The sequence below is a fragment of the Acomys minous genome (assembly GCF_964271855.1).
Source record: "Acomys minous genome assembly, chromosome: 13".
Classification (NCBI taxonomy): Eukaryota; Metazoa; Chordata; class Mammalia; order Rodentia; family Muridae; genus Acomys; species Acomys minous.
In genome coordinates, this window is record NC_140495.1 from 13,443,859 (window position 1) to 13,469,641 (window position 25,783).

General features: G+C 50.8%; 1 protein-coding gene across 2 annotated transcripts in view; it reads right to left on the minus strand.

The window, feature by feature from the left end:
- Positions 1-55: 55 nt before the first annotated feature.
- The window catches only part of SCAP (SREBF chaperone), a 59,913-nt gene continuing 34,185 nt past the window's right edge, over positions 56-25,783 (minus strand). For both annotated transcript variants that reach the window (XM_084752593.1, XM_084752594.1), the window contains 21 exons: positions 22,345-22,474; positions 13,075-13,232; positions 12,243-12,463; positions 11,972-12,077; positions 11,281-11,453; positions 10,858-10,984; positions 8,899-9,011; positions 7,631-7,725; positions 6,966-7,064; positions 6,600-6,818; positions 5,594-5,970; positions 5,074-5,262; positions 4,790-4,991; positions 4,600-4,715; positions 4,002-4,515; positions 3,840-3,925; positions 1,374-1,456; positions 1,109-1,275; positions 870-950; positions 545-751; positions 56-464 (listed from right to left, as the gene is read on the minus strand). In XM_084752593.1, the coding sequence (XP_084608719.1) occupies positions 219-464; positions 545-751; positions 870-950; positions 1,109-1,275; positions 1,374-1,456; positions 3,840-3,925; positions 4,002-4,515; positions 4,600-4,715; positions 4,790-4,991; positions 5,074-5,262; positions 5,594-5,970; positions 6,600-6,818; positions 6,966-7,064; positions 7,631-7,725; positions 8,899-9,011; positions 10,858-10,984; positions 11,281-11,453; positions 11,972-12,077; positions 12,243-12,463; positions 13,075-13,232; positions 22,345-22,474 (3,709 nt within the window). In that variant the 3' untranslated portion in view covers positions 56-218. The remainder of the gene's footprint in view (positions 465-544; positions 752-869; positions 951-1,108; positions 1,276-1,373; positions 1,457-3,839; positions 3,926-4,001; positions 4,516-4,599; positions 4,716-4,789; positions 4,992-5,073; positions 5,263-5,593; positions 5,971-6,599; positions 6,819-6,965; positions 7,065-7,630; positions 7,726-8,898; positions 9,012-10,857; positions 10,985-11,280; positions 11,454-11,971; positions 12,078-12,242; positions 12,464-13,074; positions 13,233-22,344; positions 22,475-25,783) is intronic.

Below are 25,783 nucleotides of genomic sequence, written 5' to 3' on the forward strand. Positions count from 1 at the left end.
AGAAGGGTCTAGAAGTGGAATGAATGACACAAGCAGCCCAGGCCCCTAGTAAATGTGATTTTTAGAAAAGTTTAATATCACAGTCAGGAGACAACAGTTCAGAGTCAGCTGCAAAGAAGATGCCTTAACTCTTCTTGCCTCCCGTCTAGGTCCAAGAGTTGCTGCCCCCAGTACCCCACCTTGGGGTGGGGGCCGGGGGCTGTGTAGTCGGCCTGCCTTCAGTCCAGTTTCTCCAGTACAGAGGGCACGTACACTAGGCTGAGCTCACTGCCAAAGTTGCAGACAATGGCAGCATTGTCCAGCACCAGAATCTGCCGGGCAGGCTGAGCCTCACTGTTCTTGCCCAGGTAGACTGTCTGTAACAGGTCCCCATAGTTTAGGTCCCAAAAGGAGACACAGCCCTGGCCGCCGGTCACCAGAAGGTTATCTGAGATGACACCCAAGCTTGCACCACAGCCAAGGTCCTGGAGGCAAGGCCAGAAGAGGTCTTTAATGTGGGTGCACTCCCTCCAAAAAAACCCGACCTTATACTCCACCTGCTTACCTGCTGAATGGAGTAGAGCTTTATGCCGGTGCTGCGGTCCCAGATATTGATGAGGTCATCCAGGCCACTACTAATGACACAGGACGTGGTACAGGTGAGAGAGGTGACATCTCCACGGTGAGCAAATGTATGGCTGACCCGGCTGCCTGTCAGTACATCCCACAAGCAGATGGCTCCATCTTGTCCTCCACTGGCCAGTACCATGGTCTGGGGAAAGAGGCCCAAGGGAATTGGATCATGGGTGGTATGCCTTTACTGACAATGGCGTTCCCATCCTCCAAGGGCCAGACTGAGTTGGGGCAGCTTACCACCATAGGTCCCTCACCTGATCAATGTACACAGTTGTGATTGCCCCTGAGTGGCCCTGCAGGGTAAAGAGGCAACACGAATCCTCCAGTCGGAAGACCTAGGACAGGGAGGAGAGGCTCTGGTCTCTCTGTGACCTTCCAAGTTTTAGCTATGAAATGCCTTCCATCATTCCTGTGGGACTCCGCCAGCTTAGACCCTCCTGTCCCCCACCCCCTTTCCAGCTCACCAGCACACAAAGAACCACACAATACACACTCTTAGAGTATGGTCTTGGCTCCCTGTCACTAGGCGCCCGGCAGCAGCTCTCAGGGCTGTGATGGGTTTCTGGTGCGCACAGGGCACTGTGTGGGTCAGATGGCAGGCCACTGTGTTGCTGCTGCTGTACATGGGTGAGGAAGGAGAGCTGCCTCGGCCTGGGGTCCCTAAGGAGGACAGGCTCAGTGAGCAGAGTCTGAAAAGGCATCTCTCTGGCATCCTCGCCACCACCATCTATAATGCCTGCCAGCCCAGCCCCACTGACCTCTGAACTGCAGGGGGCTGAGGGAAGTGTGAGTCTCCAAGGAAAAGAAATCAAGGGAACCATTAAGCCGAGCCGCTACAATCCTAGAAGGGAAAGACAGGAAAGACTACAGCCACGAGGGATGCACAGAGTGCTGTAAAAAGACACTAGAGCTGCAGAGTGCCAGCCTCTTGTTAAATGAAGATTAACTGTCTGTACCTCAAAGTGGTTGTAAAGGTTAAATGAGCTAATAATTCATAAGGTGGTACCTGGTAAGTGTCATCATCATACACACCTGTAAATACAAAAGCAGGGCTGGAGAGATGGCTCAGCACTTTTAAAAGCATCTGCTCTTGCAGAGGACTCAGTTTCAGTTCCCAGCACCTACATGGCAGCTCATGACCATTTGGAACTCCAGTTCCAGGAAATCTGATGCCCTCTTTTGACCTTCACAGGCACCAGGCACATGGTGCATATTTGTACACAGAAGAACAATAAAATCTAAATTTTTATTTATTTATTTTTTAAAATGTATGTAACAAATGGAAGGTTCCCCTGTAGCCTGGAGCTCTTAAGGACTAGGGTCAATTCTGAGGAAGGGAAAGGACCCAGGGTGAGAATGTGCCATGGAGCCACTATAGGGGGCTACAATCCCCCTCTCCCCCCACAGGGTTTCTCTGTAGCCTTAGCTGTCCTGGACTCGCTTTGCAGACCAGGCTGGCCTTAAACTCACAGAGATCCACCTGCCTCTGCCTCCTGAGTGCTGGGATTAAAGACATGTGCCACCACGCCTGGCCTAGGGGCCTGCAAATCTTCATGACAGAAGTCAACTTTGACCTAAGTATATAGTTAACTTGTTGCCTTTATCCACAAGAGATTTTCTTTGTTCCCAAGAATTCCCTTTTTTTGTTTTGTTTTGTTTTTTGAGACAAGGTCTCCCTATGTAGCCTTGGCTGTCCTGGACTCGCTTTGTAGACCAGGCTGGCCTTGAACACACAGCGATCCGCCTGCCTCTGCCTCCCAAGTGCTGGGATTAAAGGCGTGTGCCACCACGCCCGGCCTGTTCCCAAGAATTCTTAAGCACAGGCAGGCATGTTTGCCAATGGTCCCTACAATCACAAATCTGGTGGGATTCTGAAATCTCGTTTCAGCAAAAGGCAGTGGGTATCTACACCTGCCCATGATCATCAAAAAGACTCAGCTGGGACTCCCATGTTGCACAGAAGGGGGGAGTGAGGAGAGTGCATGGTCACCAGGGACTCTGAAGGCCAGAGACACGGTAGCTCTTCCTAGAGCTGAAGAGAAGGGACCTGACAAGGTTGGCCAGGTCATGAGTAGGATGGAGCAAATGCCTGTTCAAGGGTCCAGAGGTGGCAGAAGAGATGGCAGCAGACAAAATGGAGATCCAGAGTTCCCCTCACACCTCCCCCAAAGGCCCCCCCACCCCCCATCTAGCTTAAACGGTGAGACCACCAATAGCCAGGACCCTTGGAAGAGCCATTATGGAGCAGGCAGGTGAACTGAGGAGGTAGTATACCCCTTCCTCCAACCCAGTTTATATGCAGAATCCCAAGACAGTATGAGGGGCAAGCAGCACAGGAGAGAGGAGCAGCATTAAACAAGTACAGACTTTAAACAAGGAGGATGTTCTCCTGAGCCCAGGGCAGAACAGACATGTAATCCTGACCCTTGAAAGGCTGAGGCTTTAAGGTCAGTCTAGGCTAGATAGTTGAGGTTCCCAAATGCTGGTAAAGTGCCCTCAGAGGTACCCTTCCAGAGAACCCAGGTTCCACTCCCAGCACCCACAGAGCAGCTCAGGGACCTAATACCCTTTTCTGTATGCACCAGACACACATGCAGTGCACAGTCACATATATGCAGGCAAAATACCTGTTTAAAAACAAAAATCCTAGCCGGGTGGTGGTGGCGCATGCCTTTAATCCCAGCACTCAGGAGGCAGAGGCAGGTGATTTCTGAGTTTGAGGCCATCCTGGTCTACAAAGTGAGTCCAGGACAGCCAGGCTACACAAAGAAACCCTGTCTCGAAAAACCAAAAATATAAAAATAAAGAATAAACAAAAACCCTGAACACATTCAGAAAAATAATTATTGGTTCCTACTCAGGAACCCAAATGAGACCGCATTTCAAAAACAGAGAACCTGCACACACCTTTTCTGCAACTGAAAATAAGAGTGAGATATCCAGAGGGGTCAGTATTCACAATCCATTAAGAGATACTGACTTAGAAGGGTAGAAAGAAAATACAGTGTACTCTGGGTTACCATGCCTGGCCCAGCTACAAACACTTCTCATTTTTAAAGTGGTCACTACTTGAACTATTCATCTCAACAGGTAACAGACTGAGTAAAAATAAGCCAAATCCCACACCAAGCTAAGGAAAGAAGCATCAAGCCTCAGCACAGAGTGGTCTGACCCTGACAGGTGGCGTGAAACATGGGCCGAGGCAAGCATTCGGGGACTCTCACCTTCTGTCCAGGAAGACAAGGGCTGTGATGCCTGAGGAGATCTCCTCATTGCTGCAGCAGAGCACACCCTCAATGGCATCCCACACCTGCAAACGCAGAAGCCGTAAGCACCCACTCCCTGTGGGAGCCCCGCAGCTAAGTGTGGGCAGCCCCTCAGCCCACCTCCAGCCGGCCACTGCTCCGTCCAACCACGATGAGGTTGCCTTGCAGCTCTAAGCTCCAGATGGAGCCTGTTGTGCTGGGGGCCCAGGCCAGAGGAGGGGAGCCCTTCTCCCGAGCAGTTCCCTCTTCTTGAGAGGCCTGGAGCAGAGGGAGTCCCGGGGAGGGCGGGCGCAGGGCAGACATGTGCACAGCAGCCAGGCCCTCCTCCTGGTACACACGCTGCACCAGTCGGCTGAAGTCGTAACCAGAGTCCCTAGAGCGGCCACACCCCGCCCGGTGGCGAGGCTCGGGCTGAGTGGGCTCTGGGGGCAGCTGCACTGAGAAGTTGGTATCTATCAAGCAGGTGAGGTCTGGCTGGTCTCCGAAGAGGGAAGGCGGTGAAGACCCTCGGGGGCAGTGTCGCAGTGGAGGGCTGTCCCCAGGCTCCTCGGGGCTAGCTTTGCCACCATCTGACAGCCTTTCCCAGTTCTCCTGAGCTTCAAAAGCCCCGCCTCCGCAGCTGTCCCGGCGTGGCCTGGCCAGGGTGAGGGACCAGAAGCGTATGAGCTGAGGACAGAGCCAGCAAGAACAGGCAAGGGGCGGGCCAACCGGCGCTTACCCTGGGCGCGGGATCCGCGTTAGGCAGTCTCCTGTCTGTGCGTCCCACACGCAGACTTGGCCTGCCAGGCAGCAGCTCACTAACAGCATCCCGTCGCTAGCCAGACACTCTATGTCCTGCGTGAGGGTGCTGTGTTGGCGCAGGCCAAGGCCGTGATGACCTGCTGTCCGCTGAACCCCACCCAACTCACCATGAGGTGCCCTCGCAGCACCAGGGGCACGATCTCTGTCTCAGGCGGCGCATAGCCGTAGTCATCACAGGGCAGCTCCCCACGTCTACGTCTGCCGGGACCAGCACCCGGCTGCCCATAGTTACGCGGGCAGAGCACCCGGTAGAGGCAGAGCAGCAGCAGCACTAGGACGATGCCTGCTGCCAGGCCAAGGGCGGCTACCCTGTGCGGGATAGCAAAAGTGTGAGCAGGGTGTATCCCAACACTGGCTCCACTCTGACCCTTTAGTCTCACCAAGGCCTTACTTGTACAAGGTAATGTCGCCATGGGTCTGTGTTCCACCTAGCCCCTTAGGTCCGGTCTCCCAGAGACCAGCAGGCAAAGGCTCAGGTGGGGCCCAGGCACTGCGGCCATCCTGAGGGTGCCGACCCTCCAGAGCCTCCTGTGGATTCAGGCGCAGCGTGACAGGGATGACAGGCAGCAGGCTGATGTACCTGTGAGTATAGTGATGCCCTGCCTCAGCCGGGATGCCCTCCTAGTGTAGTCTGCTCACTGCCTGCAGCCCCGCCCCAAACTGGATCTGGCACCCAATCTTGCCATCACTAGCATCCTAGCATCCTGAGAACAAGGACTCAGGGCCACCCTCCCAGGTGTATCTGCTAGGAGTGCTAGCTCCTGTACCATTACCTCATGAATTGCTTTCAACTATTTCAAATTCAAAGCAGAATTCAGACTAGTGTTCTCTCACCTAGTGGAGGAGGAGATGCTCTGGGGATGGTGAGCTGACACCAAGAGAGAGGTGACAGTCGGCACAGCTCCACTCACCTTTTGGCCAGTGTGATGTTGTAGTAGTTGAAGAGTGTGGGCCAGTGGCGGAAGGACAATTTCCTCCACAGCTCCTCATCCTCAGGCCCCCAAGTTACCTCTGGGGCTCGGCTGTCATGGACACCCTCTGCTGGAACGGCATGCTCAGGCAGCTCACCTGGCAATGTCTGGTTCTCTGGTAGTTTAGGAGCATCAGGTGGGAAGATGGAGAAGGCAGGGTCCGGGTGGCTGGCAGGCAGCACTCCACTAGGCACGGGCATGGGGCCCAGGGAACCCTCACCCAGTGGGCTCTGTTCTGTCACCTGGGCAGCGATGTAGGTGCGCAGCCCTGCTGGATCTGTGTATACCAGGATGCCAATCCAGACAACGGTACCAGCCTGCAGTGGGGTGTCAGGTGCTCAGTAGGGCCTTGTAGGCATCGGGCAGCCCTGGGCCCTAGCAGTCTTGCATTGTACACTGGGAAGACCTGGATGTGCAGGCAGGACGTGACCCCCAAGCTGTGCTTTCTTTTACCTCCTCATCTATCAACATTTGTCACTAGAGGCCTGGCTCCCTTTTCATGCCTGGGAACTGTTTCATGGCTAGAAATCACTGGAACCCCTTTAGTATGACAGAACTTCCCCTCCTCTCCTTAGCTGGGCCCAGAAAGCTGACGCTATTCCCTGGTCAGTTTGGTCACAGGGACCAACCGCCTGACCTGCTGCTGGTCCAGAGGGCCTCATCAGTGGTATGCCCCTCTCTCCTTTCAACTGCCTAGGAGAGAGCCTTACCCCAGCAGCCAGCACATTTCCACTATTCTTTGCTGCTTACCAACCCAGGAAAACTGACCATACAAAGCAGCTTCCTCCTAGAGATTCCCTGTCCTGGACTCCCCCCTGCTGACCCTGGAGCTACTTCCCACGCAGACAGGCCACGAGGCAGAAAGGCGTATCAGAGAGCTGCTTTGTAGGGCTCCCCTGGGATCTGAGTGCTGTCTTCTGTAAGGCAGAACAGGGGTGATGGGTACCATGATGAGGCGCTGTGCCAGGCGCGTGCGGGCCAGGAAGTAGATGACACGCAGTCTTTTGGGAAGGCGCAGGTTTCGGAAGGAAGATGGTTGCAGTGTGATGGTATGGGGTGTGGACGGCCGTACAGCTAGGGGTCTCTCATAACGTGCTGGCCTCCCCACAGGCTTGGCGGAGGGCAGGCAGGATTCAGGGGGCAGCCGCTTGTTCAGGTCCGCTAGCTGTCAAGTGCACAGTGGTCAGATCCCATGTTGTTCCGAGGCTGCCTGCATGGGAGTACTGCCTCTGCCCGGGGCCACACTCTCTTCCTCAGAGACCATCTGAACAGAGCCAGCAGCAAGCAAGAGAGTGGGCAGGGCCACTCTTACCTCCATCCGGCGAATGTCAATCGACAGGACAGTGGTGAAAAACAGCATCTGGAGGAAGAAGTCAGACACGAGGCCCACAACAGCGAAGAGGCAGAACTCCTGGAATGAGAGCACAGCAGGGGCATTGTGGCTGCGTGGCTGTACGCCTGGGAAGCAGACGCCCCAGAATTAGCAGGGCACGGCAAAGACAAAGGAAAACATTCTTCAGCCACCAGCCTGGAGACTAGGAGCTGACTAGTAGTAGGGTCAGGACAGCAGCTCACCAGAGGGCAGCACAGAGCCTGCAAACCCGTCTCCAGAGCTGACTGAGGTGCTTTTCCCAGAATCTTCTAGTCCCTTGAGAAAGGTACAAGGGCTTGATCCAAACCGGAAGACTTTAAGCCCACCAGCGTGCTCCCTCGAGAGCCCTTCTCTCCACAAGTCCTGACCTGTTCAAGTGCCTTTCTGGCCAGTTACCACTGAAAGAGGAAGGAATCTGCCCCACATGGGAAAGGGGTGTTTGCATCCTAGGCCTAGTTAAGGAGCAAAACTTGCTAAGAGTTGGGTTTTCTTCCCCAGCCTTGTTTGAGATCTCTGGCATAGCAACATAGACTCTATTAAAATCTTACACGAGATGACAGGACACATCACACACACACACATGGCTTCCATACATGGGGCCTTACTTGGATGGCAGGCACAAGGGTGAAGTAGCCAATTAGGATGATGCCCAGTTCAGTTGCCATGTTCTTCATGATGGACCAGCTCTCACTGCTTAAGCCTGCAGGGGGAAAACTAGAGCACTGAGGGCATCGAGGACCGAACTGTTTTCCATGTCTGCCCCTGAACCTTGTATACCTCAGAAGACAGAGGCATGAAGAGGGGCAACCGTTCCACTCAATGGGAGACTTTTGGGAGTGACCAGCATGGTGCAACTGCCACACAGGAACAGTGGGATGCTGAGAAGGCCCAGTGCCACCCACTGCAACCACAGCCACTCCTGACCTGCTGGTCTGCACTGCACAGGCCAGAGCAATGCAGGAGCTACCTGGCTTTCCCCCATGCTGTCCCCAGGGACAGCAAGTCCCCCTCCATAGCTGCCATATGAACAAATCTCTGCATTTACAGTGTGTATGAACCCACAAGAGACTTCGCCTCACCTCTTCATGACCCCACACCCAGGGCAAGGTGTAACAAAGCACAGAAGTTCATTCCAGGGTAGGTGGAATGGCTCTTCTCACAGAAATGAGCCTAGGATAAAGTACCTCAAGCGATTCACCTCCCTTTAGCAAGGCATGGTGGCACACACCTTTAACCCCAGCAGGGACAGGAAGATCTCTGTAAATTTGAAGCCAGCCTGGTCTATATAGCAAGTTCTAGGACAGCCAAGGCTACACAGTGAGACCCTGTCAGTTTGCAGCGGAGAGCTGCTAGTGGCTAGCTAGTGTTTTTACTGACACGTGGGCCAGGACCAAGTATACTGTAAGGACTTCATGGTTCTTTGGGACATAAGCTAACAGGCTGCCAGGGCCTAGTGACCAATTACATACCACACTGAAGGCCAAAGCAAGGCAGAATTTTTTGTTGTAGGGTTGTGTGGGTGCATATGTATGCAAGGGTGTGTAGAGGTTAGAGGTCAGAGGCCGTATCAGGAGCCATCTATCTTGTATTTTGAGACAGAGTCTCCTTTGGTCCAAGGCTCGCTGACTAGGGTAAAGTGGCTGGCCAGCTAAAGATCTGCCTGTCTGTCCCTCCACTGTTAGGAGTGAAACTGTGCAGCACTATGCCCGGCCTCTTCCCGGGTCTGGGGATTGAACACATGTCCTCGCGCTTGTGCAGCAAGCTCTTTACTGACTGAGCTATCACGACAACCCTAAAAGACGCATTTTGAGGGGTCCTTATCTCTTTGGGCATAAATATAAGAGGAACAGCCCATCAGCCCCGTGTTAGTTACCTTGTGCAATCCGAAGCTTCACCTCGAGGTCCACTGGGGTTGATACCACTGACTTGGTGAGCACCAGCACATTCTCTAACCCAATAACCACCACCAGGTATGGGAAAATCTCCCTGGGAACAGAGGAAGAGACAGTAAGGGATGGTGGCACCATCAGGTCCAACAAAGGGTTTGTTCTGACCAGGCTTGAGCCCTGGGAGGGCTGTGGGGCTTCCAGCCCACAGTAGAGGCTGCCGAGTGGCTTCGACAGCACAGGGTGGACACCTTCTCTAGTGTGCCTTCATCCAACAGGGCTTCTTATCGACACAGCTCTTAGCTCTTAGGAGGCACCAAAGCTCTGCCAAGGCCCCAGCTACCATCCTGTGTCTCTTCTACCCAGTGTAGAAGGGAAACTGCTCCACTGCCAGACCACAGGTTTCCTAACCCTTCCACACTAGATTCCAACGCCTGATGGAATGACCACTTTCTAGGACCCTACACATGTCACTCCAGGCCAAGACAATCATCTAAATGGGAGGGTTGACCCCAGCCCAACTGACTGCACTCTGGCTGAGAAGCTGTGTCTGGAGAAGAGTAACTTTTCCCATCGGGCCTCAGGCTGCTGGGCGAGCCTCAGCCGTGTAAATGAAGCTCTGAAAGTGGCTCAGAAGAGGAAGCAGGCAGGCCAGGACGAGGAACCAAACAGGAGAAATATGAAGTAGCTTTTCTGCACAGCTGTGGACCAGTGTCTAGCACAAGGGGAAAGTGGTTTTTCCTATGACTTCGGGAGAAGTCAAGGTCAGGGACAGGCCAGTGGGTGGTAACACCAGGCAGGGCAGCCACAGAGACACAAGGAAGGGCTCCTGAACTGATTTTGTGAGGAGTGAGGGGAAAGGAGCGTCAGTGAAGAAGGCGGCAAACTGTATATCCCCGTACACTGACAACACGGACTCTACAGACTCTATCTGGGCATGTAAATCTTCCTTTAAAAAGTCTTTCAATATATTCGTTTATGTATGTATGTATGTATATATGCATGCACACACGTGTCACAACATGCATGTGGAGATCAGAAGGCAACTTGTGGAAGCTGGTTCCATCCCCCCATCACATGGATTCCAGGGATTGAACTCAGGCCATTGAACTCAGGCTTGGCGGGAAGTGCCTCACCCACTGAGCCACCTTGCCAGTCCTCTTTTAATATGAGGAAGACACGTGTGCATCTGTACCTCACACTTCCCGGGACACAAGCCCTTAGAAAGCAGTGTGCAGGCCGGGGAGACAATTCAGTGGTTAAGAGCGCTTACTGTTCTGCAGAGCACCTGAGTTCAGTTCCCAGCACCTATATCCAGCAGCTCACAACTCCCAAAATGTCAGCTCTGAGGGGTTCTTCTGGCCTCCGTGGTTACCTGTACTCATGTGCACATTCCTCTATCCCCCATCATATTTAAAAATAAAAATAAAAATAAGCTGGGCATGGTGGCGCACGCCTTTAATCCCAGCACTAGGGAGGCAGAGGCAGGCGGATCTCTGTGAGTTCGAGGCCAGCCTGGTCTATAAAGTGAGTCTAGGACAGCCAAGGCTACACAGAGAGACCCTGTCTCGAAAAAAACAAAACAAACAACAAATAAATAAATATCCCAAAAATGAAAGCTGTGTACATATGGATTTAAAATATACATCAACAGCCATATATACATATATGTGCAAATATCAAGTCTATAAAGCACACAACGAATATGTGTACACATGTACACAGATATACACGCACATAACTACATGATATATATGTGTGTGTATCTGTATAGATACACATCATATACATATATGTATGCTTAAAAAAGGAAGAAAAGGTACCTCTTTAATGTCAAAAATAGTAAGGCAAAGACAATGGGAAACGACAAACATCTAGTCCAACAGTCAACACGTGCTCAGATATGCAAGGGGCCTGATGGCTCACCCTGGCCCTGTGAGACCTACCCGCCATTGAGTGTGGGCGTCAGGCCGAAGAGAGTGCAGAGCCCCACAGACATGAGCAGTGAGCTAAGCACTGTGACCACAGCTGCCAGGGCGAGTCCCCACTTGGACTTGACCATGTCGATCTTGCCTGAAGAGCAGAGAGGGCACATTAGGGCAGTACCTCCCGCAGCCCCTGGAGCCCTTCTTAACCCAGCTCCTGAGAGGAGAATGTGCCAACAGTTGAGGAAGGGAAAGTCCCTGCTTAACTAGAAGAGAAAGGAGCACATCTTTTGGGAGCTCTAACCCACAAAGTGTGTTTTCCTCAGAAGCCCCTGAGAATCTATGGGGGAATGAAGGCCTGGTTTTAGTGACACCTCGGCTCCATCCATCTGTGACAGCAGGGAAGGAAGTGGGTGTCATGGAAAAGCTCATTTTGAGACCTACGTGTGGAGAAGTAGATGTAGGCAAACAGGATGATGTAGGTGGTCACGAGGGGGATGAGCTCAGCAATGCCAATCTCCTCTTTGAAGTGCACATGGACCAGGTTCTCTGCTCGCAGGCTGCAGTTCGGGCTGGGGTGCAGGAGCATGAGCCGGGCACGCAGGCTGCTCAGAAACCTGTGGACAGAAAAGTCCCTAGAGGGGCCCAGCAGGGTCTCCTCCTCCCACCTGCTGAGCAGAAGCTTCTCTCGGTGTCTCACTGTCTCTAGTCTCCACAGACACCGGAAGGATGACGAAGCTGCAAACCTCCTTTCCTGACCTAATACACGGTTCCAGGTGCCAAAGGCCCAGAAGAGCACATCAGAGGCACCTCAAGTGCCCTAGCCACTTGTGGAGAGCTGTCTGCAGTGGCTCACATGGAGGCCATAGGCTGCATGGAGCTCAATTGTTAGCTGAGGCCACTAGCCCAGGGCTGAGGAAGAAGAAACCAGAGGAAAACACCACGCCATGGAGGCTGTCAGGCATGCCTTAGCTCCCGTGCTCTCAGGCCTAGAGGTCGTCCTCATTCAAACTATCAGAATTCTTTGGTGTAAAGAACACAGACATTTCAACAGGAGGCCTGGAGTCATGCTGGCCAGAGAAGCAACCACTCAAGCCCACGTCTCCCACAGAGCATGGCGGCCTGAGCACCTTACTTGGCATGGTAGCGCTGGAAGACCAAGGTGATGGTGTATGAGACCATCCTCTTCCTTGTGTAGAGGCTCACCCCACTGTACTTCCCCGGGACACCAAACAGCAAATCTACGGGCAGAAACAAGCAAGCACGGTCACAGGGGTGCCAGTCGCGGAGATGGAGTGGCAGCGGGGCTACTCAGACCCCTTCTCTGCCCTTCCTCTTAGAAGCAAGGGGTAAGCAGCCACTGGGAGAGACAGCGGCCACACACGGGCTCTGAGTGCTGATGGTACCTTTGAGTGTGACTGATGTCTGCAGAGTTTTGGGCTCGTGCTGATGGATGGTCCCGATGATGTCAGGGTCAGCATGGAACCGTTCCCAGTCATTCTGCCAGAAGTTCCCGGGGGACAGCAGCAGGCAGCCATGTTCAGGAAGCAGGCTCCGGAGTTTCCTGAGGCCTGGCAGCAGGTCTGTCACCTGCAGGCAAACCTCTTCCAGGCTCTTGGTCCCTGAGCTATGCAGAAGACGGGAGGAGGCCTCTGTTGTTTCTGCCCGAGCAGGGCCAACCCACTGTACTTCACTGTACTTACAGGGCCTCATCTGTCCTCAGGCTCCTAAACGCCTTACTGCCCCCTGCTACCTCAGAAGAGCCTGACGAGTAGGGCACTGTGGGAAATGCTTCCAAGTGGTCAACAAGAAGACCACGTATCTGCCCGGCCTGGAGTGTACTGGAGCCATAAAGCCCATTTCCTTCCAGGAAAGGCAAGTGTGAGAGCATGCAACCCCCGCCCCCTCACTCAACACCTTAGACAGTTTTAGTGGACAAGAGGGAGAGGAAGAAAACGGGGTTTTAGTTCATCAAAATTCTTGTCAATGTCATTAGCTAACTAAAACCTGACAGTGACAGTCTGCTAAGCCAGCACGTTCCAGGAGGTACCCCCAGGTACAGCCTGCTAATCTTGGCAGAGCACAGAGGCAGGAGCCACGGGTCAGCTGTTTCTCGGCTACCGCACTACCGTCAGGCCCATTCATACCCACCCCACTCTGTGAGCTGTGAGGATGCAGCCACAACGAACCCACGAGGACCCCGAGACCTGCAAAGCTGGCAGGCTTGCGGTGGAGTACCTGTCTCTCAGCACGTGGTTCCGGATCTCCTCCACCAATTGGAATGCCCGGGACAGAGGGGATCGGAACACATCTACAGCCAGAAGATTTCTGTGCCAGGGAGACACTGATGACTTCACATATATCTGTTGGATGTATGCCACTGGGGCACCCACATACTGTAGAAGAAATAGGACAGGGTAGAAAAGGAAGCACTTGAACTGCCAGGTGCCAGGTCTCAAAAAACAAACAAACAACAAACAAAAAACCTTTAAAAAAAAAAACTAAAGAAAGAAAAGGAAAAAAGGAAAGGAAGCACTGAGCATGTGCTATGGGGAAAACACTAATGAATTAGGTATCAGGAAAATCTGGCCCCCACAGGCCAAAGCAAAGCCCAGGTTTACTTTGTGTCGTGGTTTCCTGGGATAAGGAAAGCTACGTCCACTATGCCACCACTGGTCTATACCCACGCTATCACAGCATGACCATCGCAGAGCTGAGCGTCCGCAAGAGCGATGTCTGGACTACCATACTACCTAGCCTAAACCATGTACTGTCTAGCCCTTTACAGAGCACAGCTGCTGGCTGCACCAAACCACAAGTTCCCAGAAGCACGCAGCTGTCTCAGTGATATACAGGTATTGCCCCACAGAGTTACTACTCTGTACTGTGTTTAAAAGATCAAGGCCAAAGGGTGGAGAGATGGCTCAGAGGTTAAGAGCACTGTCTGCTCTTCCAAAGGTCCTGAGTTCAATTCCCAGCAACCACACGGTGGCTCACAAACATGAGCCACAAAAATGAGATCGGGTGCCCTCTTCTGGTGGGCAGGTGTTACATGCAGACAGAACACTGTATACATAATAAATACATCTTTAAAAAAAAAAATCAAGGCCAAGTTTTTAGTTGGGTATGATAATGCATGATACCATCCTAACAACTGAGAGAATTGCCCCGTTTGAGGACCAGCTTGGTTTAAATAGCAGGTTACATAAACAACAGACTGTCTCAAAAACAGCAAACAAAAATGTTCAATCCCAGCTCTCCAACTCTATAGCACCAGAAGTGCTTCTGACCTCCCTAAGTTCCAGGTTCCTCACTGAAAGAAAAGAACAACAGCCACCCTGTAGCATCCAGATGTGTGCTGACCTCACTCACACAAGAACGTGTGTTTGAGCACACATGCTCTGCCCATCTGCGGAGATGGGTTTTATTGTTTATTTATTTCGTTTTTGAGACAGGGTTTCTCTGTACTGCCCTGCTGGCCTAAAACTTGCTTTGTAGACCAAGCTGGCCTCAAACTCAGAGATCTGCCTGCTTCTGCCTTCCAAATACTGGGATTACAGGAGTGCGCCACCATCTAGCCCAGAGATTTTTTTCTCTCCCTTCCTTCAGCACATTTATTATTATTATTTTAATTGATTCTTTATGAATTTCACACCATGTACCCCAACTCCACTCATTTCTCCATCCTTCCATGTCCACTCTTGTAATCTCGCCCCCAAAAGAAAACAAAGCTGGGCATGGTAGTGCATGGCTTTAATCCTAGCACTCGAGGAGGCAGAAGCAGGCAGATCACCGTGAGTTCGAGGCCAGCCTGGCCTACAAAGTGAGTCCAAGACAGCCAAGGATACACAGAGAAACCCTGTCTCAAAAATCTAAAAAGAAAAAAAAAAAACCAGAAAAAAAGAAAAGACAAACAAATCAATCTCGCCATGGAATCTGTGGTGTATCACAATATGTCACATAATATACTCTTTTGCCCAAGAGGCTTTCCTTCAAATGTTCATTGCAATGGGTCACTCATTGGTCTGGTTCGAGGCCTCTGGGTTCTGCTACACTATGAATACTGGATCCTCACCGGGACTCCTCTCAGATGTGCTATTGTTGCCCTGGATCATGAAGGTCCTGCCACTTTGGGCCTGTAGGACCAGCCCCTCCACACGCTCCAGCAGTTCACTCATGGGGTAGATGTCGGGGTGGGACAACTCAAAGCCCTGGATCTGGGCCTGGGTGGTAGCTGAGTTGGTCAGCCCACCCGGCTCTCCTGTGCCCTCCCACCACTGAGGCAGTTCTGTAGCTTTGCCCAGGCGAGGGGCAGAGCCAGCTCTGAGCAGTCCTTGGACATCAGCATGGCCCCAGTCAGCACCAGGGACATCCCCATGGCCTTTGGTTGGTAACATGGGCCACAGACACTGACACAGACCCCTGCCTCTGCAGCACCATGAGCCCAGCCATGGCCGTCAGCAGCAGCACAGGCCAGGACATCAGCACAGCCTCAGGTGACAGGCTACTCAAGTCTCCGGTGCCACCTCTGTTCATAGGGCACACACAGTTCGACTTCTCCTTCTCTCTCCAATACACACTTGCTCATCATAGTCGTGCACGCCCCCCCGCCCAGTGCTGCACGGTGGCAGGTGGGCCTCTGAGTGTCTTCTGCCTGCCTGCACCCAGAGTGGAATTTTTTTGGGGGGAGGGGTTTGAGACAGGGTTTCTCTGTGTAGCCTTTACTGTCCTGGACTCACTTTGTAGACCAGGCTGGCCTCGAATTCACAGCGATCCGCCTGCCTCTGCCTCCTGAGTGCTGGGATTAAAGGCGTGCGCCACCACCGCCTGGCCCCCGGAGTAGAATTTTAATAGAAAGAGTAGCACTAAACAGCAGGAAGAAGCAAGGATTGCTCAGGCAGTTTCATAACCTCGCAGTGTCTCAGACTCACGTCTCACTTTTCACACGTTGCACACTTTTCTTACTAGAACTTGATGTGTGCCTGTCTCACTCCCCAAGAATGCCAGCTAGTGGCCTCAGAAACTGCTGGCAGAATTGTTCCATACTGATGCTGGCATCACTGGGACCAAGCCCAAACTACAGATGAGAGCATTCACATGTGCAATTCCCAGTGACAAATGTGCCATGGAATATTCCTCAAGTGTGCATTATGTCAGCCATAGCAGAACAGCCATGCGAATGGAGAAGCTGGGTAGCAGAAAGGCAGGGAGAGCATCTGAGAAGCAAGGGACATTGAGGAACCCTGGAAGGTGGTCAGGGCAAGTGCAAGCCAGCTTGGAACCCTAGCCAAACCTTCTGGATGACAGAGAAAGGTCCAAATGTCCTTGAGGTGGAGGGGCTGTCTAATGAAAGCCCTGGAGGTTCGATGGCAACTAGAGACAGACAAGCAGGCATGCTCAAGGGTGCTGGCCATGCCTGAGGGCTGAGGGGCTGCTTTCAAGCCACAGCCTGCCTTACTCAGGGACTCCACAGGGCAGGTGAGTGGATGAGGCCACTGAACCATCTCCTAGGCTCAAAGGAACAACTTGGAAGCAAAGCTCATGAAGCTCAGATTAAGTTTGCTTGAGACGAAGCCTTAGGTGTAGTCCTAGCCAGCCTGGAACTTGTAGCAATCTTCTTTCCAAGTGTTGGCATTACAGGTATGTGCCACATAGTTGGACTGTGAGTTGTTCACAATGCTAGCTTAGGGAGGGCTCTGACACACAGCCTGCCTGAAGCTGCCAACAACTCTAACTGGAAAGCATTTCCATGACTCAACACACACATTTACCTGAGTGAAGGGAGCTTCTTCTCAGAGACGGAGAGCACCCATTCGGGGCTCATCCCCAAACTCGTGAAGGGCACAGCTGCCTCATGGCACCATGGAGCTTCCAGCCCCAAGCTTAATCCTTCTGGGTGTCAAGCTGTGTCAAGCCACCTTTGCTCACTGCCTTTCTCAGATCTGCACTTCTTCGCTCAGTCCCAAAGAATCTGACCTACTGACCTCTCAGTCCATTTCCAGGCTAAAACTCATGCCCAGTACCTATCTACCCTCCCTCCCACCCACAATCACGTGGACCTGCATTTCTGTCCTCCTCCTGGAGGAGGACAGCCAGAGCTACACAGATTTGAACTCAAGAATGCAGAAACAGGAGCCGGGCGTGGTGGCGCACGCCTTTAATCCCAGCACTCGGGAGGCAGAGGCAGGCGGATCCCTGTGAGTTCGAGGCCAGCCTGGTCTACAAAGCGAGTCCAGGACAGCCAAGGCTACACAGAGAGACCCTGTCTTGAAAAACAAACAAACAAAAAAAAGAATGCAGAAACAACTTGGAGCCACCAACCTTCTCACAGTGCTCAAAATAAAATAGCAGGCACATTGACTGTCTCTTAAATAATCCTGCTCGTTACTTACTCAACAAGAGCCCTTTCTTGAGCATCTGTGGTGTGTAAAACATTGGCATTTATGTAAATCTGAGTGAGCATAACTCAAAAGTATGGCAGTGAAAGCACAGAGGACCAGCAGGGCACTTAGGATGAGCTTCCTGAGGAAAGACCCACTAAGCTGAGGACAAGCCTAAGGCCCACACACCTAGTGACCTTGAGAGCAGTCCAAGCATACAAACCTTCCTTTTTCTCCTCTCTGCTCAGGCTAGCCAGACCTGACACATGGAGACAGCCACAAACTTTTTCTGAAAGCTAAAGGTGGGCTAGGCACGGCACTAAGTCTGCATTCTCTCATTTATTCCTTATGACAATGTGTAACAAAGGAATAATTATCACCATTGTTTTATACATGGAAACTAAGGTGCAAATGTGTACAGCCATTTGCCCAAGGCCATGTACTGAGAAATAAAGTCTCTACTGTTCCTGCTTTGTTTTTCTTTCTCTGTAACCACAGCCCTCTGCCCAGAAGGAACTGCCCCTTGCCAACCCTACAAGGCCACAGGTCACACTAAGTCTACTACAGAGTGGACTCTGTGGTGAGGCTACAGAGTTGGCTTAATGGCTGTGTGCACTTGCTGCTCTTTCAGAAGACGGTTCCGTTCCTGACACCCATGCTGGGAAGCTCACAAAGCAGGAAGCTAGAGCCTGGCACACACCTTTAATCCCAGCACTCAGGAGGCAGAGGCAGGTGGATCACTGGGAGTTCGAGGCCATCCTGGTCTACAAAGTGAGTCTAGGACAGCCAAGGCTACACAGAGAAACCCTGTCTCAAAAAACCAAACCAAACCAAACAGCAGGAAGCTAGACAAGCAGGCTACCACACACTTGCTCCTGCCTTTCTGCCTCTTCCTCTGCAGATACAATGCCCCACCCTCACCCCGTGCACGTACACACACACACACACACACACACACACACACACACACACACACACACACACGCTCACACCTCTCTTCCTCTGCTTCCTGCCACAATGCGGTGAATAGGCTCCTCCAGCACACTCTGCTGCCACCAAGATGTTATGCCTCATCTAAGACCCAAAGCAATAAAAAGGGCTTCTCATAGCTTGTGACAGTTTCTCAAACTTTTCTTGTTTTTGGCGGTCTTGAAGTGTTGAGGGGTGCTCGTCGGGGCTCTACACTTGGGAGGAAGACCTCAGAGGTTACCACCATCCTCTCCAACCTCCATCACCCTCCTGAGCACTTCCTGTCAAGTTCCCCACTGCACATACCCCTCCTGCCTGTGCTCTGCGGAAGGAAGTCTATCCACACGTAAGAAGCAGAGAAATACCGCAGAACGTGCCTTTCCCCAGTACTCAAGAGGTAGACGCAGAAGAACCAGGAGTTCAAGACTAGCCTCAGCTACACAGCAGGCTGAAGCAGTTTAGACAACACTAAATCTTGTTCTAAAAGACAACAACAACAAAAGCTGCACGTGGTAGTGCACATCTGTAGATCCAGCACTTTAAAAAACAAAACAAAAACAAGGTTTCTCTGTGTAGCCTCGGCTGTCCTGAAACTCTGTAGACCAGGCTGGCCTCGAATTCACAGAAATCCGCCGGCCTCTGGCTCCTGAGTGCTGGGATTAAAGGTGTGCGCCACCACTGTCCAGCTGTTTTTCTTTCTTTGTGTGTGTATGTATGTATCTGCATGAGACTGTGTGTCCCAGGTGTGTGAAGGTTGCTGCAGACGCCAGAGGGTGTTCAATCTCCTGGAACTGGAGTTACACACAGTTGCTGAAACAGAACTCAGGTCATCTTCAAGAACAGTAAGCATCCTTGACCGCTGAGCCATCCTTCAGCTCCCCACCCCGACCATGTTGTTCTGACACGCTTCTCACACTGTAAAGCCTTTGTCTTATCTCCTCAAGGACGAGCGCCTCTAGCTGTCCCCATAGCACCCTGGTGTACTCCAGAAGCAACAGCAGAGCAGAAGAAGGAAGGCAGACGCAGCAGGTCTCTGGTGCGGGTGGGTGGTGGCCGCTAACCCCAGGCCTTCAACTGTCTCCAGAAGCCACAGTCTGCCCTTCGTGGCTAGCGGTGACATCATCAACACAGTACGGCTACCCTGGTGGTGACATCAGCACAGTGCGGCTGCCCTGGGGACTGTTTTGGGAATGAACTCCTGTCACCCACTGGATTTGCTGTTGCACAAACACAGGCCGGTAGGAAGATAAAGAGACCAGATCTGAGAGATGGATTCCTGAGGAACTGGCCATGGAGTGCAGAGGGCATTTATCTCTGCCTCTGCCCAGGAGTTAAGTGAGGTCCTTCTGTCTCACTTACTGTGCTTAGAGCTGGGTTCTCTGTTCCTTATAACTGAGTGGCTCTCACTCTATTGTGGGCTCACACGTTATCATACAGAGGCCATGAGTCTGGTAACTCATCACCAAGTACGTGTCATTGGGCCACAGCCCCAAGCCTCCCCCATCCCACAGGGCCTCTCAACAGCTGCTCTGCACACCTTCTCACTGTCTGCACCCAAGGCCAAAGAAAGGTACCAAGGGAAGCCCACAGATACATCTATCTTGTATAAACAGGCCCACCGAACTCTGCTAGTCAGTTCAATATATAGTAGAACTATATTAAGCAGTTAATGATGGTAAAAATATCTGCATCAAGAAAAACCCATTGTGAACCAATGGCCAATTTTGGACATGAAGCTCAAAATTATTTCATTCTTTTTTTTATTAAAAAAAATCATAGCTGGGTGTGGTGGCACTCTGGGAGTCAGAAGCAGGGGGATCTCTGAGTTTGAGGCCAGCCTGGTCTACAGAGCAAGTCCAGACAAGGACATACAAAGCTACTCGGAAAAAAACTGTCTTGTCTCAAAAAAACTAAAAATAAAATAAAATTTTATATATGTGTATGCCTGTATGAGTTTATGCGCAGCACATGTGTGAGGGTTCCCTCAGAGGCCAGAGAGCATCAGATTGTCTGGGACTAGAGTTACAGGTGGTTGTGAGCCACCTGATGTATTTCTAGGAACCAAACCTGCTAGGAACTCTTTGACCACTGAGCTATCTCTCTAGCCCAGAATAAGCTCTGCCAGGCTCAGCCCTGCATCCGCTGGTGATCACAGGCAGAGCCCTGGTAAACATGGGTGCATAGGTCTCATCAACACAGTATGTAGCTATGATGCGCATCTTACCAGGGTGTCCTAGTTCAGCAACAGGAGAGCCGAACTCCTAACTAGTTAGTTGGCATTAACCAAAAAGGAGGTAGAAAGAAGGCGCTGTTCTGTCAGAGGTGGAAAAGAGAAGCTCTGTGCCAAGCTTTGCTTTTTCTCAAGAAACTCAGCAAGCCCATCACCAACCTACCGGGGCAAAGCACCACACGTGAAAAGCAGGCACTGTTCTTACGTGACTGAGTACGATATCCAGACATGAGCTAGTCAAGCTTCTGAGCTTTGAATACAGAGTACAGAGGTCACAATGATTGGAATCCCAAGTCTGGGCCCTGCAACTGGAGGGACTATTTTTTTTCTCATATGCATCAGTGCTCAGTCCAGTGCTGGTCAGCTGGCAACAGTCCAGTCACTAGTACATCCAGTCAGTAGGCCTGGGAAAGCAAAGAATTCTAACCCAGTATTACCCTCATGAACTAAGTAACGGAGGCACTTAGTTACTTTGGGTCCCAACCTTGTTTCTTGTTTAAAAAAACAAACAAACAAACAAATAAAAAAACATGTGCTTTTGATTGGGCTGGGCAGTGGTGGCACATGCCTTTAATCCCAGCACTCAGGAGGCTGTGGGTTTGAGGCCAGTTTGGCCTACAGAGCCAGTTCCAGGACAGCCAGGGCTACACAAAGAAAGCCTGTCTCAAAAAACAAAAACAAAAACAAACAAAAAGTCATTTTTCTTAGTGGCCTTGCTTAAAACAAGGCTCCGTCCTCTTGGGGCAGGTTAGAGGGTCTGTCGCTGTAGCTGGATTTGCTGTGTGTACCTGAAAAGTGGCAGCTGTCCAGCACATTCCTCTTCCCTGTCCATCCCCAGCTCCCCTTTAGTCATCTGTAGCATTGGATGTGGAGCCCTGAGTCAGGCGGCCTGTCGAGCTGCTTATGTCTCATGAGGCTTTACACAGGGTGGGAGGCTGCATGGGAATCTAGACCCTGGGTAGCCAGGATTTCAGGGGGGCTTATGTGTGGCACAGGGGACCCTGGACTTGTGTCTAGCTCTCAGGCATGTCTTCACTAAGCAGTCAGAGAAGAGGTACCAGTGATTCTTCCTTCAAGGGTGACGCAGTAAGTGGACAACAAACAGAAGCTATGGGTTCACCACCCGAGACAGGAGGGTGTGCAGGGCGGTGTGCCACAGAAACACACGCTAGCCTGCAGGAGTTGACTAGGACATCAGAGGGACACGGAGAAGGGTCAGTTCGTACAAGACCCCACAAACTCCACTGTGGAAATCACAGTAAAGGCCTTTCCTGTGGTCCAAAGGGTCCCTGTTTGTTAGGAGCTGACAGTAACAGCCCTAGGACCTCATCACACGGTGACACATAAGTGCCTGTGATCAGGAACTTTGGCTGTTCACCTGTTACTTTTGTTTGTTTGATTGAGAAACCCGGTCTCGAAAACAACAACGAAAAAGCACCTTATTGGAGTATAAGATAACATAACAAGAGCCAGGCATGGCGGCATAGGCTACACAGAGAAACCTTGTCTCAAAAAGAAAAAAGGAAAAAGAAAAAAGAAAAGGAAAACACAACAAAATCAAAACCCTGCCTGACTAATCTGAGACAATGAGCCTCACTCTAGCAATGCTCAGCTGTTCTCAGGACCACCCAGGATCAAAGAGGAGACAGCCTGGTGTGGGAGTCAGCCAGGGAGGAAGCCAGGTTCAGCTGGGCACTGCTAGGGCAACTGAAAATCCTCGCATTTCTAGGGCATTCCCACTTTTGCGTCATTAAGTGTTTCCTTTCAATAAAGGTTACTCATTAAATATATAACTAAACCCTTCTGGTGCCTTTGTACATGGATGTGCACTAGGCTGAAGCTGACCACTGTTGCTGTCACTTGCAGGGCCCCGCCTCCACCAATCAGCTCTCTGTCTGGGCTCTCCTCAGTGACAAGCTGAGCACCTACCCACTCTGGCTGCTCACTGGGCTCTCCTTGTTTGTGGTCAGAGTCCGCAGGTGGGGGCGAGTAATCCCGCACAGGAGTGGAGAACTCCACGGGTCCTGTCCCAGGCAAAGGGAGCTTCAGCAGCGGGTAGCTGGGGAGAAGGGAAAGAAGAGGAATGAGAAGGAGAGTCCGCTGTGAGGCGGCTGCGGCTGCAACGGCATCCTCTTTGCTGGAACTGTAGGAAAACGTCATTTACTCACCATAAAACTTCAGAGCTGACATTCACAAGTCATCTAAATCAGAATTTTTCAAACTTATTTTAGTCACAAAGCCCTACAAAGAAAGCCCGGCTAGTATAACAGGCTGGCTGAATGTTTTATGAGACTTGATATAAGATGCTAAAAACAAAGTAGAACCTTATCAATCAGACGTAGGTTTAAAAAAAAAAAAAATAGAACTAGGGGAGAGGATACAAATCCAGGGGAATTCTGATCCAGATAGTGCAGTGGCTGCTCTATTTAAAGGGAGAGATCATGACAACTGGGAAGGACAGGACCATGTTGAACAGAAGTTAATGGATCCCTCACATGAAAAGGAAAAACTGGCCTCACATCAGCAAGTTATAAAATGGATGTATATTTTGTTTCAAGTTTCACTTAAAATATTTGTAATAATCAGAAATAACTTATGTAAGAGGCTGAGGCGGGAGGGTGGCAAATTCAAGGCCTGCTAATGCTGAAATGCTGAGATGGGACCCTGACAACAAGCAAACAAACAAACAAAAAAAGGCAGCAACTTGCATACAGTATAACGCATACACATGAGATATACAGCGTTCTCATCTACAGAACCTCAGAAGACAGCCCTGAGGACTGTCAACACACACCCCGTGCCCTCCACACCCGACAGGAAGTACTACAGTCTCTCCCACTACAGATCTTTCTGCTTTTCTCACTTGTTTTTGGTGCTGAGCCTCATGCTTCTATGTATTTCTTCTACCTTCCAGCTACACACCAGCCACAGTTTTGACTTTTCTGTTTTGACGTCTATGTACCTGTGTGTTTAGTATAGGGAGGCCCACATTCCAGAGCGTGTGTGGAGGTCAGAGGACAGCCTGCAGGGTTGGCTTTCACTCCTTCCACTATGTAGAGTCCAAGGATTGAGCTCAAGGTGTCTCTACCCACACCGAACCATCTTGTCAGGCCAGTTTTGCCTATTTTTGAACAAAATATAAATTAAATGATCTACCCTATTTACGTACTCTGTTGTAAGTGGCTCAATTTATAAATATCTATTATATTCATGTATATTGCCGGGCATGGTGGCGCATGCCTTTAATCCCAACACTCGGGAGGCAGAGGCAAGTGGATTGCTGTGAGTTCGAGGCCAGCCTGGTCTACAAAGCAAGTCCAGAACAGCCAAGGCTACACAGAGAGACCCTGTCTCTGCATATAGCTTTTGGCTGTCAACTCTGGAACGTGTTCTGTAGACCAGGCTGGCCTCGAATTCACAGAGATCCGCCTGTCTCTTCCTACCGAGTGCTGGGATTAAAGGTGTGTGCCACCACTGCCTGGTGGTGAGCCACTCATTTTTATGCACACATATTACGGATGGAGATGTCAGTGGTAGAGTGCTTGCCTAGCATGTCTAAGGCATATTCAACCCCTAGCACTACAAAAACAAAAAACCCCTGACATCACATGTTATATGTAGTATTCCACTGAATGAATATACTATCGTACATTTGTCTACTTCCCTGTCAAGGGACACTTGGCTGTTTCTAGTTGAAGCTATTGTGAATAAAGCTATGGAGGCTAGAGAGATGGCTCAACAGTGTTTTCTGCTTTTCCAGTGGAATTTAGTATAGTCCCCAGCACTCATTTTGGGTGGTTCACATTCATCTGTAACTTCAACTCCAGAGGACTGTCTGAGGCTTACTCTGGCACCCAAACATGTGGCATACACTCAATGCAGATATATAGATAGATAGATAGATAGATATGAATTTTGTAAGTAAAAAAAAAATCTAGAGATAATCTTGCTTACCACAGCTTAAAAAAATAAGGTTATTACACTCATTGATAATTTCCTTCAAGACTCAATCTTTTTTTGTTTTTGTTTTTGTTTTTCCAGACAGGGTCTCTCTGTGTAGCCTTGACTGTCCTGGACTAGTTTTGTAGACCAGGCCGGCCTCGAACTCACAGAGATCCTTCTGCCTCTGCCTCCTGAGTGACTCAATCTTCTTATGAAGTCCAAGCTGGCCTTGAACTCACATCCTTCAGCCTTCCACTGCCGAAGTTTATAGATGTGTACAACCATGCCTGGCTGGCTGGCTGGTTTTGAGTGTTTTATACAGTGTTGATGTTGTCTGCGGTTCTTGAGTTTTGGTTTACACATACGTATTTTTCCATCTACTTTTAATTTTAGGCCATAGAGACAGAAGAGAAAGTAAATAATAATGATGGAACCTCCTACATGAGGCTAATACGTGCTAGAAACCATTTCTTCAAAAGATTGATTTATTTTTATTTTATGTACATGCATGTCTTGCCAGCATGTATGTCTCTGCACCACATGCTCACAGTGCCTGCACAACCTAGATGAGGGCGCTGGATCCGCTGGAACTGGAGTGACAGATGGTTGTGAGCTGCCATGTGGGCGTGGGAACCAACCATGGGTCCTCTGGAAGAACAGCAAGTTCTCCTAGCTGCTGGCCCATCTCTGCAGCCCCTGTGCCAGGAACCATTCTAAGCTGTATTTTACGTGTATTAGCTATGTAAATACTTCTCTGTAGAAGGCAGGTGCCTTCGTCCTTCCCTCCATTTATAGAGAAGACAAGAATGGTCAAGTACCTGGCTGGAGATCATCTAGCTAAACCAACCAATCCCAATCCAGGCAGTGAGCTTCAAAACGATCCACTGTTTAAATGGAACTACAGACCAACACAACATGGAAGCATATTTGGGGCTGAGGATGATGGCACATGCTGGTAAGCCCAGTACTTGACAGGCAGTAGGAAACAAGACGGTAAGTCTGAGGCCAGCCTAGGCCACATGGTAAGTTCCAAGCCAGTTTAGGATACATAGCACAACCTTATTTTAAAGGGACTAAAGAAGAAGAAAGCATTTTTAAAAAATAAAGACCTGCTTTCCCCTCTAGCTGTTATCCTACAACCCGAGACACGTCTATCCGAGGGGGACGCAACTGGCTAGAGCGAAGTTTCCTTGGCAGAGAACTCTGTGCCTAGCTTGCTTCTGCCTCCTTTCTGGACATGGCTTCCTAACTGCTCAGTCTCGGCAGTTGTGTCACCAATAGGCAACCGGCCTGGTAGTCACTCTTTCAACAAATATTTGAACATCAACTCAGGGCCAGACATGATGCAAGGCCCAGAGGTGCACAAGACAGGCAAGATCTCTGCTCTCGAAATTTACATTCCAGCAGGGAGCAGCGGGCTTCAGAA